This window comes from Rhincodon typus, unplaced genomic scaffold (assembly GCF_021869965.1).
Source record: "Rhincodon typus isolate 14 unplaced genomic scaffold, sRhiTyp1.1 hic_rhity00000744, whole genome shotgun sequence".
NCBI classification, from domain to species: Eukaryota; Metazoa; Chordata; class Chondrichthyes; order Orectolobiformes; family Rhincodontidae; genus Rhincodon; species Rhincodon typus.
In genome coordinates, this window is record NW_025966382.1 from 29,067 (window position 1) to 41,894 (window position 12,828).

General features: G+C 43.5%; 1 protein-coding gene across 1 annotated transcript in view; it reads left to right on the forward strand.

Moving 5' to 3' along the window:
* The window catches only part of mmp17a (matrix metallopeptidase 17a), a 21,300-nt gene that overhangs the window by 3,619 nt on the left and 4,853 nt on the right, over positions 1 to 12,828 (forward strand). The window contains exon 3 of the mRNA XM_048592170.1: positions 7,262 to 7,414. Within this exon, the coding sequence (XP_048448127.1) occupies positions 7,262 to 7,414 (153 nt within the window). The remainder of the gene's footprint in view (positions 1 to 7,261; positions 7,415 to 12,828) is intronic.

Consider the following 12,828-nt stretch of genomic DNA (forward strand, 5'->3'; position numbering starts at 1 on the left):
TCTGATGCTGCTTGGCCTGCTGTGTTCATCCAGCTCTACACCTTGTTGTCTCAGATTCTCCAGCATCTGCAGTTCCTGCTATCATTGTCAGCCACTAATGGTTTCCCCATTAGCAGCTGTTGGTTCTCCCAGCCTGACCTTTACCAATTCTTTTGTCTGTCCAACTGTTGTTGTCTCTCTCTGGGCTCCATCTCCACTTATCGTTGACTTTTGTTATCACATAGCCTGCCATTACACACCCCCTGTTGTTAGTCACTAACAGTCCCCATTAACAACTACTCACCCTCCCAGCCTGATCATTAGCAACTCCTTTGTCTGTCCAACTGTCTTTCTCTCTCTTTGGGCTCTATCCTATCGTTTACTCCCTACCCCACCCACCTGCCTATTTTCTGCATATAAACTGACGTTTTCCCAGCCACCACCAGTTCTGAGGAAGGGTCACCGGACCCGAAACGTTAACTCTGTTTTTTCCCTTCACAGATGCTGCCAGACCTGCTGAGTTTTTCCAGCAACTTTGTTTTTGTTATCATAGACTCCTCACCCCCTCCTTCCCCATCCTCAGCATATATACCAATCTTTTCCAACTACAATCAGTTCTGAAGAAGGGTCACTGGACCCGAAACATTTAACTTTGATTTCTCGCCACAGATGCTGCCAGACCTGCTGAGTATCTCCAGCAATTTCTGTTTTTGTGCCTGATTTCCAATATCCTCAGTTCTTTGTTTTATTTTCCTTTATTTGTTGACCTTCCTGCTCATGAAGTGTATCTCGTTGTTTGCCCCACTGAAATCCTTTGAGAGCTTGAATACTCTTAAAGAATATTGAACATTGAAGAACATTAAAATCCTTTGAGAGCTTGAATACTCTTAAAGAACATTGAACATTGAAGAATATTAAAATCCTTTGAGAGCTTGAATATTCTTACAGAACATGAACATACTGCTCAGAACAAGGCCATTCAGCCCAACTGCTTCGAGCTGCTGTTGCTGTTACCTATCATCTTCTCAGTCTCTGTTCATCTCACTCCAACACTGTAGCTTTCTGTTTATTTCTCCCTCCAAGTGTTAATCTAGCTTTCTTTAAAATACATTAAAATAAATTATTCACCTTCACCATTGCCTGTGGCACTGAGTTCCACATTCTCTTCATGTGGCTAATTAAGTATTTCCCCTGGCTTCACCTTCACCACTGTAAGGTGAACAGTCTCAATTTTTCTAATCTTTCTCTATATATACGATGGACGTCTTTGCTTAGTACAGCTGGAATACTGTGAATAACTTTCATCCCCTTATCTAAGGAAAGATCATACAATCCTTACAGTGTGGAAACAGGCCATTTGGCCCATACCAACCCTCCAAAGAGCATCCCACCCAGATTCACCCCTCTGTCCTATCCCCATGAGCCTGCATTTCTATGGCTAACCAACCTAGTCTACCCTTCCCTGGACACTACAGGACAATTTTAGCATGGCCAATCCACCTAACCTGCACATCTTTGGACTGTGGGAGGAAGCTGGAGCACCCGGAGGAAACCCATGCAGGCACAGAGAGAATGTGCAAATTCCACACAGACAGTCGCCCGAGGGTGGAATCAGACCTGGGTCCCTGGCACTGTGAGGCAGCAGTGCTAACCACTGAGCCACCGTGCTGCCCTATCTCACAAGAACTAGAAGAGAAACTACTGATCACGTGATTCCTTGAGTCCTCCTGACAATGTGACAATATGATGTATAAATGTGAGCTGTTTTGCTTCAAAATATCCCCACAGAATACCCTTGAAAGTGTTAAAGACATTAGGATCTGCAGATCAGAAAGCTGCCTGTCTTCTGTGAGTTTCCATTCTGCAAGTCTCTCATGATTTATTACAATGCAGCATTGAAACTGAATGCAGCAAACTTTCCCAGTTTGTAATTTCAGTCCACGTATTCTGTTGGAGGTTCATTATCTTGTTCCCAGATATGGATGGATCGTCTCATGAGGAGAGGTTGACTAGATTGGCCCTGTACTCACTGGAGTGGAGACGAATGAGAGGTGACCTTATTAAAACACACAAGATTCTTAGACGAGTTGACAGGGCAGATGTGGAAAGGTTGTTTCCTGTTGTGGCAGAGTCTAGCACAGAGGGCATCATCTCTGAATAAGGAAGGAGTTTAAGACGGAGATGAGGAGGAATTCCATCTCTCAGAGAGAAGTGAATGTGTGGAATTATTTCCTGCAGAGGGCTGTCAAGGCTGGGTCATTAGACATATTCAAGGCTGAGACAGACAGATTTTTAATCAGGAAGGAGAAATCAAGGGTTGTGGGAAAAAGGCAGGAAAGTGTAATTGTCGATGATCAAATCGGCAATTATCTCATTAAGTGGTGGAGCAGACCTGATGGGCTGAATGGCCTACTTATGTTCTCACGTCCAATAGTATTATTCTGCTCGCTATTTTACTAGGCTCTCGTTTGTTCTTGGTCTTGCAAACTGACAATATATCCCAGTCAATGCCTCTCACTCCTGTACCTGCTTCATATGCCTCTTGTCCACAACAACTTGCATTTATATGGCATCCTTTAACATTAATTATTAAAACAGAACTTAACACTGAGCTTGGGCAATGAGCTAGGTTTTAGCGACCGTTCTAAAGGAGGTGAGAGAGGTGGAGAACTGAAGAGGTTTCAGAGGAGATTCCAGACCTTAGGACCAGGCAGCTAGAGTCATGGCCACCATTAAAAACAGGGAATTCACATATGGCCAGAATTCTTGGAACACCCAAAACTGTAGCTGTTTGTTTTTGGTCTTCATTTGTGTTTTATATACATGTGACTATTCGTATTAATTTTACATATGGTTCACTCGCTTTCCCCGTTGTGTTCTCTGACTCTATATAAAATGTCCAGCACAGAAAGAGGCCATTTGGCCCACTGGGGGCTTTCCCCAAGGGTTCTCCCACCCTACACTTTGTGATAGTGAAACATGGGGGGAAACCGCCCAGATACCTTAGAGGGGTAGTTGGATTAACACATTACACAAACATATCCTACTTTGCTCTCATCAGGACAGACACAAGAACGCAAATGTCAAAGGGATCATCAATTCATTGCTCAGACCTTTGAGTATAGGAATTGGGACATCATGTTGATGTTGTCCAGAACATTGGTGAGGCCTCTTCTGGAATACTGTGTCTAGTTCTGGTTGTCCAGTTATAGGAAGGACATTATCAAGCTGGACAGGGTTCAGAAAAGATTTACCAGGATGTTGCTGGGTATGGAAGATTTGAGTTATAAGGAAAGGCTGGATAGGCTGAGGCTTTTTTCACTGGAGTGCAGGAGGTTGAGAGGTGACCTGATACAAGTTTATAAAATAATGAGGGGTATAGATAGAGTTGACGGTCATTGTCTTTTCCCTAGAATGGGGGAATTTCAAGACTAGGGTGCACATTTTTAAGGTAAGAGGACAGAGATTTAAAAAAGACATGGGGGGCAAATTTTTTACACAGAGGGTAGTTTGTGTGTGGAATGAATTTCCTGAGGAAGTGGTGGATGTGGGTACAATTACAATATTTAAAAGATATTTGGATAGATACATGAATAGGAAAGGTTTGGAGGGATATGGGCCAGGAGCAGGCAGGTGGGACGAGTTTAGTTTGGGATTATGATCGGCACAGATTGGTTGCACCGAAGGGCCTGTTTCCATGCTGTATGACTCTATGACAAACAGGGTGCTGATAGGTTAGCAAGTGGACTTTGATTGGCCAAGTTTTGCCATAGCAAATGCACCTAGGAACAGTTACAACCCATTTTTTGTTCAAATTTAACAACATAAATTAATTCAGAAACGTTGTTTTAAAAGGGGGTCACTTTGTGCAGCAATATTCAAGCTCTGTCCTAGCTGCTAACGAATAGAAGGATGCCAAGATGGGAATGGGGTTGGGGAGAGGGGGTGTGGAGGCGAGATAAAGCAGGGCAGGGAGAAGGCGCATGTGAAATAGAAACACAAACATGGAGCAGGATGTGTTTCTGTGCTGTCAAGGCAGGTCACAAAGTCAGAAGTCACACGGCACCAGGTAATAGTCCAACAGGTTTATTTGGAATCACAAGCTTTCAGAGCAGAGCTGTCGGACTGTAGCCTGATGTTCCGTGACTTCTAACTTTGCCCAGCCCAGTCCAACACTGGCACCTCCACATCTATATGGGTCACAGCTTCCAAATGTCAGGTGAACAGCTACACTTGTCATGAATTGAACAAAATCCTCCAGCGGGCTCCAATAGATGTGTGTAAAAAAAAAACTCGCATTTAGACAGCACCTTTCACAACCAGTGGGTCTCTCAAAATATTTCGCAGTCATTGAGGTACTTTTCAAGTGTGGGTATGGTTGTAATGGTTGGGCAGTCAATTTGCAACAATTTGATGGGTCAGATTGGCTCCTGGTTTTCTTTTGTGCGCTCTCATATTCTCTTAATTTTTCACACAACAGCCAAGGGCCAGCTCTCAAACCACTGCTGTTCACTTGATTACAAATCATATCCTGTGATATATTGGTGCTTTTCTCTGCAATTTAAAGGCAATAATGTCAGCCTGAAGATGAAACAATATATTATAACTATTATTGAAAGATTTGACAAATGATTGGAATAGGAAGCTATTTATGAGCAGGGAGAGATGTTGTAATGAATTGAAGGCAGTAATATTAAACGTTAAAATTTCCAGTGGTGCTATCAATGAAGCCGTGCAATATGTGCCTTCTTCAAGTGTATCTAGTTTGGTGCATTGCCCCATCTGCTGGAATAGACAAGAACTGCAGCAGCCAAGTCAATAATTCTACTCCATTTTATAGTATCGTGGAATTATAGAATCAGGCAGTATGTAAGAGACCCTTCGACCCATCAAGTCTGTAGAAAAACTGTAAAAATGTGCCCTTGTGTCACTTACCCTTCGACTAAGGGGAGCAGCTGCTTCCTATCCACCCTGTCCATGTCCCTCATAACCTTATACCCCTCTATCAGGTCCCCCCTCAGCCTTCTCTGCTCCAAAGAAAACAACCCGAGCTTATCCAGCCTCCCTCCATCGCTGAAATGCTCCGTCCCAGGCCTGCATCCTGGTGAATCTCCTCCTCATCCCCTTTCAGTGTAATCACATCCTCCCTATAGTGCAACGACCGGAACTATACACAGTGCTCCAGCTGGGGCCTAACTAAAGTCCTGTCCAGCCCCAACATAACCTCCCTGCTCTTACAATCACTGCCATGCCTGATAAAGGCAGTGTGTGCCTTTTTGACTATAGTACCTTATTAACCTGCCTTGCCACCTTCAGGGGTCTATGGATAAGCATGCCCCAGATCCCTCTGTCCCCCTGCACTTCCTAGTGTCTTGCCATTTACTGAGTACTCCCCTTGTCTTGTTCCTTCTTCCAAAGTGCATCACCTCACATTTCTCAGGGTTAAATTCCATCTGTCACTACTTTGTTTATCTGACCAATCCATTTTTGTTTCTATTCATTTGTGGGATGTGGTCGTCGCTGGCTGGGCCCAGCATTTATTCCTGTCCCTAGTAGCCCCTTGAGAAGGTGGGGGTGAGCTGCTTTCTTGACCTGCTGCAGTCCCTGTGCTGTGGGTTGACTCATAATGCCCTTAGGGAGGGAATTCCAGGATTTTGACCCAATGACAGTGAACGATCAGCGATATATTGCCAAGTCAGAATGGTGAGTAGCTCGGAGGGGAACTTGGAGGTGCGGGTGTTCCCATCCTCCTCTAAACTAACACCTTCCTCCTCACTGTCAGCCAATCTTTGTGTCATGCAAAATTACTTATCACCACTCCTCATTCTCATCTCCATCATTTATGAATATCAAAAATAATGCAGGACCCAGCATTGATGCCTGTGGTATGCCAGGACACACTGGGCTCCAGTCACACAGACAGCCTTCTACCACCACCCTCTCCTGTCACTAATTTTGGATCTAACTTGCCAGGTTATGCTGGATCCCACGTACTTTTACCTTCTCTATCAGTTTTCCCATTTAGGACCTTGTCAAAGTCCTTTCTGAAATCTACATCACAGCAAGAGCAACAATTTCACAAGTAGTCACTTGGTCATAGAAAACCTATTTATTGATGAACCAAGGAAACGTTTTGCCAAAGGTTTTTATCTTGCATTCATCAACACAATTTGTAAAAGTAAAAATATAAAGGGAAAATAACATTTATACTGCATGAGAAGAGAGTGCTGATTGGTTAGCAGGTGGACTCTGATTGTAATTATTAGGAGTTAAATATTAAATAATACTGTAATTGCAATAACAATTGAACGAGTTCACTTGCTAACAAATCAGCACTGTCTTCCCATGCAGTTTAACTGTTGTTTTCCCTTTATATTACTAATCTTGATAATTGACCTGATGAGTGCAGTTTCGGTGATGAAGCAGGCTGTGCACAGAATAATTTACATACATATTGTACCCTTGACAAGGAAAGGCTGGATAGGCTGGGACATTTTTCACTGGAGCATAGGAGGTTGAGAGGCAACCTTATATAGGTTTATAACATAATGAGGGGTATAGATAGAGTTAATGATAGTTGTCTTTTCCCTAAGTTGGGGGATTTCAAGACTAGGGGGCACATCTTTAAGGTGAGAGGAGAAAGATTTTAAAAAGACATGACGGGCAATTTTTTTACGCAGAGTGTGATTCACTTATGGAATGAACATCCTGAGGAAGTGGTGGATGTGGGTACAATTAAAACATTTAAAAGACATTTGGATAAGTACATGAATAGGAAAGGTTTGGAGGGATATGGGCCAGGAGCAGGCAGGTGGGACTAGTTTAGTTTGGGATTATGTTCGGCATGAACTGGTTGGACCGAAGGGTCTGTTTCTGTGCTGCGTGACTCTGACTGTATGACTATGATTCCATGAGCCAAGGCTCAAGAGCTTTTATGCAACAGAATTCAATATTCAGACAGCTCAATCTAAAAGGCGGGTTCCGTGCAGAATTTTTAAGGAGGCAGCGGTACGGAGAGGTTGATGTGAGAGAATTGCAGGGTTAGGCCCTGGACACCTGAATTCAAGCTGCCAGTGGTGGAGCAATTAAAATTAGAGATGCTAAAGAGGCCAGAGCTGGAGGAGTGTAGAGATCCTGGAGGGTTGTGGAGATGAAGGAGGTTACTGAGAGGGCAGGGAGGGAATTGAGGATAATGTGTGAAGTGTTGCATTGTAGACTGGGATGTTACACTCCTGTTTTGGAATCTGCTTCCTTCAGTAACCACTTGTGTTTGCTCTCATAGGGAAGTATTTCTGGCGCCTGACCCGTAACAGACATTTGGTCTCCTTGCAACCAGCAGAGATCCAGCGATTCTGGCGGGGTTTACCCAGCAACATGGAAGGTGTGGACTCTGTCTATGAAAGAACTGCAGACCACAAAATAGTATTCTTCAAAGGTAAGAAGTTAAGTCCTTCAGCCCGAGTGCAGCAGGTCCACCCACCTGAACCCACCCCAGTGCAATCTCCATTCCCTACACTTTCCAATGTTAATATCTGGGCAGACATTTGTATCAGTCTAAATGGGCCACCATTAACCATTTCTATTAACTCAACCTCACGCAGCTGTTTACAGTGCCTTAATCCCTCCACATCTTTCTCACAAACTTGAATCTTGGCTCAGTTCCTTTGCAGAAAGAATAACAGATTGTGATTTCAGAAAACTGTTTTGGTCACTTTTATAGAGTTATAGAGTCAGAGGGATTTACATCATAGGTAAAGACTCCTCAGCCCATTGAGTCTGCACTAATCAAAACCAACCACCTCACTATTCTGATCCCATTCTCCAGCACTTAGTTCACAGCCTTGATTTTGCAAGTGCACATCTAAATCCTTCTTAAGTATTTGGAGGGTTTCTGCCTCTCCCACCCTTACAGACAGTGAACTCCAGATTCCCACCATCCCGTGGGTGAGAAAGGATTTCCTCACATCTTCTCTAAACCTCCTGCCCCTTCCCTTCAATCTATGTCCCTTGACCATTGATCCTTTCTCTGAGGGAAAAAGTTTCTTCCTGTCTGCCCTGTCTATGGCACTCACCATTTTATACATCTCAATCCTGTCCCCCTTTCAGTCTCCTCCACTCCAAGGAAAACAATCCCAGTCTGTCCAATCTCTCTTTGTAACTGAAACTCTCCAACCCAGGTAACATCCTGGTAAATCTCCCTCTTCAATGCTATCACATCCCTCCTAGAATGTAGATTCCAGAACTGCACGCAATGCTCCAGCTATGGCCTAATCAACATCTTACACAGTTCCAGCATCACTTCCCTGCAGCTAATAAAGGCAAGTATTCTATATGCTTTCTTCACGACTTTGTCTAACTGTCCCTCTACCCAAGGGACTGGTGGACACATACACCAAGGTCCCTTTGATCCTCAGTTCTTCCCAGAGTCCTAATGTTCATCATGTATTCCCTTGCCTTGTTTGTGCTGCCCAAGTGCATCACCTCACATTTATTTGGATTGAATTGCATTTGCCACAGATCAGTCCATCTGACCAGCTCATCTATATCCTCTTGTAGTCTAAGGCTATCTTCATCAGTATTTGTCACCCACCAATTTTCATATCATCCTCAAACTTACAGATCAACCTTCCTACATTCAACCTAAATGATTTATATATACCACAACAGCAAGGACCCTAACCCTGGTCCCTGTGGAACCCAACTGGACACAGGCTTCCAGTCACAAAAACAATCCTCAGCCATCACCCTCTGTTTTCTAATACTCAGCCAATTCTGGATCCAATTTGTCAAATTTCCTTGGATCCCATGGGCTGTCACTTTAACCATTAGTCTGCCATGTGGACCCTTATCAAAAACATGTGATCATATTGTGTTGTCTTAAACAGGCCACAAAGTTGTGTAAAAACCTCATAGAATCGCATAATGATAGAGCGCAGACAGACATCTGGTAGCTCCTCGCATCTGAGCCACCTCTTTGAGAGAGGTTTCTAACACTTTGCTCTCTCCCCATGGTCTGGCAGTTTGTTTTTACCCTGTTCAACATTTTATGCAATTCCTTTTTGAACATAATTATTGAATCTTCTTCCACCACCTTATCAGGCTTTACAAGTATCATTTCATCATTCCCAACTATCATTACAGCTGACTGAGCAATTGTCTTCCCTTGTGTCACAGCCCACTCTGCCAAAACACTTCCAAATTTAAACACGTCTATTTAATCCTCCCCTTAATTTTCCCATTCTGAGTTGCCTGGTTTGGGAATCACAAATTTCCCCAGTCCCCACCTCAACCCAGCCATTCTCCTGTGTTATGAACTGTTTGTGATTCCCAGCCTTTACAGGAACAGAATGAACCCTCAAATAAAACTCAATGCTTCTCACCATGGTGTGTTTTACTAGCCATGAAACCTGGCCATGGGCATGATTGGCTATTGTCCATCTTTAATTACCCATTGGGCAGTTAAGAGTCAGCGACATGGCTGAGAGTCTGGAGCGACAGGTAGGTCAGACTAGGTGAGGTTGTCAGTTTCCTTCCAGTTCCAACAGATTGGAAAACAGCAAATGTAACACCACTGATAAAAAAAAAGGAGGTAGACAAAAGGTGGGTAACTATAGGCAGTTAGCTTAACTTCTGTAGTGGGGAAAATACTTGAATCTATTACTAAGGAAGAAATAGCGAGACATCTGGATAGAAATTTTCCCATTGGGCAGACACAGCATGTGTTCATGAAAGGCAGGTCACATTTAACTAATTTTCTGGAATTCATTGAGGACATTATGTGCACAGTGGACAACGGGGACCCAGTAGATGTGGTGTATCTGGATTTCCAGAAGGCACTCAACAAGGTGCCACACAAAACCCTGCTGCAGAAGATAAAGGTGCACGGTGTTACGAGCAATGTATTAGCATGGAGGGATGATTGGTTAACTAACAGGAAGCAAAGTGTGGGGATAAATGAGTGGTTTTCTGTTTGGTGATCAGCAGCTAGTGGTGTGCCTCAGGGATCAGTGTTGAAACTGCAATCGTTTACAATTTACATGGATGATTTAGAGTTGGGGACAAAGTATAGTGTATCAAAGTTTATAGATGACAAGAAGATGAGTGGTCGAACAAAGTGTTCAGAGGACACTGAAAGTCTGCAGAGGGGACGTAGATAGGTTAATTCAGTGGGCAAGGATGTGGCTATGCTGGGAAGTGTGAAGTCATCCACTTTGGTAGGAATAACAGTAAAAAGGACTATTACTTGAACGGTAAAAAATTGCAGCCTGCTGCTGTGCAGAGGGAGCTGGGTGTCCTTGTGCATGAATCACAGAAGGTTGGTTTGCAGGTACAACAAGTAATTAAGAAGGCAAATGGAATTTTGTCCTTCATTGCTAAAGCGATTGAATTTAAAAACAGGGAGGTTATGTTGCAGCTGTATAGGGTGCTGGTGAGGCCACTCCTGGAGTATTGTGTACAGCTTTGGTCTCCTTTCTGGAGAAAGGATGTACTGGCACTAGAGGGGGTGCAGAGGAGGTTCACCAGGTTGATTCTGGAGTTGAGAGAGTTGACTTATGAGGAGAGGCTGAATAGACTGGGATTATATTTATTGGAATTTATAAGAATGAGGGGCGAATCTTACAGAAACATATCAAATTATGAAGGGAATAGATAAGATAGAAGCAGGGAGGATGTCTCCACTGGCAGGTGAAACTAGAACAAGAGGCATCGCCTCAAAATAAGGGGGAACAGGTTTAGGACTGAGTTGAGGTGGAACTTCTTCATCCAAAGTGTTGTGAATCTGTGGAATTCCCCTCCCAGTGAAGTAATTGAGGCTTCCGCATTGAATGTTTTTAAAGCAAAGATAGATAGATTTTTGAAGAGTAGAGGAATTAACGATTACGGTGAGAGGATGGGTAAGTGGAACTGAGGCCATGAAAAGATCAGCCATGATGTTATTGAATGGCAGAGTGGGTTCGAAGGGCCAGATGGCCTATCCCCGCTCCTATTTCTTATGTTTCCTAAAGGACATTCAGGAACCAGATGGATTTTCCGGCAATTAACAGTTGTTTCTTGGTCATCATTAGATTTTTATTAAAATCAAATTCCACCATCGGGTGTGGTGGGTTCAGACCCAGGTCCTGGGACTATTACCTGGGGCACAATCAATCATTTTAAGTCTGAGATCAGATTTTGTTAAACGAAGCTGTTGAAGGATATGGAGCCAAGGCAGGTGGTACAGACAGTGGGATGGAACAGGCTTGAGAGCCTAAATGGCCACTTTCTGCTCCCACATTTTTAAAACTGTGGAAGGAAGCAGCTGTTTATTATGGAATGGCCAAAACAATTTTGGACAAAAGACAACAGATACCAAATACAGAGAGACCCAGCAGGTGTGGCAGCATCTGTGGAGAGAGAAATACTTAATGCTTCAAGTCCAGTGTCCCTTCTTTGGACTCGAAGCATTAACTCTGTTACTGTCTCTACAGATGCTGCCAGACCTGCTGAATCTGTCTGTATTTTGCCTTCATTTAATGGCCAAAACAGAGCTGGAATTACCTTGTGTTTGGTTCAATTTGTGTTGTGGTATTCCTCAGAGAGTGACAGACTGGATTATGAGATTATGTCTTTATGGTTTAGTGACAACAGGTTGCAAAGAAATACTGAATCCTGCAGTTTTGTAATACAGATTTTGGAAAGGCATTGCTATGTAAGTATTGTCGTACAGGGCTTATCTTCAGTGTCACACTGTGAAGCCAATGTGAAGAGCTGGCATAAATTGAAAAGCTGAGTTACATTCCTTGATAATGAGCTGACGATATCATGATGAACAGCCATAGGCCTTGATCTGAAAAATCACTGAAAAATTAACAGTTAGAGTGCTTAATGTAGAACAATTTCTCTGAAACTCAATCTAAGGGAGCATTTTCGCATTCATTTCAACCTCTGTTACATCGAGCCTTGAGCAAATAAACAGGCCATTCTGCCCTTCTGCTCTGTGCTGCAATTTCTGTTCCAGGTGAGGCTCCTGTTCCTACCCTCTCTTCAGCCCATCTTCAGCATTCCTCTATCCTCAGTGTGTTTCATCCAGTTCTCACTCAAACAATCCTTTATAGAATCGTACAATACAAAAGGAAGCCAGTCAGTCCATTGAGTACATGCCAACCCTTTGGTACAGCCATCTATCCTATCCCACTCTCAATGCTCTTTCCCCACAGTCATGTACATTTTCTCTCACCTTCAAATTGGCTTCCCTTTTGTAGATGACAGTAAATTCTGCACCAGACAGCACCCACCACTCTCTGGTACAAAGCCTTCTCCTGAACTCCCTGTCAGATCTGTTCATGACCCCAGCTTACCTGTATGGGCCCACCCTAAAAAGAAATATTTGTAAGCTAAATCTCTAAACCATTCATCATTTTAAAGGCCCTATATGTAAACTATATGTAAACTGTCCCTTTCCCAGAGAAAGGAGCCACGGTCTGTTCAGTCATTTGTTCCATGGATTAATACCAGAATGGAATTGTTTGATTTTTGCATTGACAACAGCAACGAGGGTATGTCCCACACTGAGTCTGTGCCTTCATTACCAACATAATCACATTGAGAAAATCATCCCACATCACTGACCAAAACAGGTGATAAGATCCTTTCATCTATAAATGACATTCCTAACAGCAGATTGGCACCAAACTGTCAAAACTGGTTGAGAGTCGAACATACAGAAAACTTCCATTTATTAACACAGAGGGGCACTGTCGGAGGGTCAGTGCTGAGGGAGGGGGCACTGTCGGAGGGTCAGTGCTGAGGGAGCGGGCACTGTCGGAGGGTCAGTGCTGAGGGAGTGGGCACTGTCGGAGGGTCAGTGCT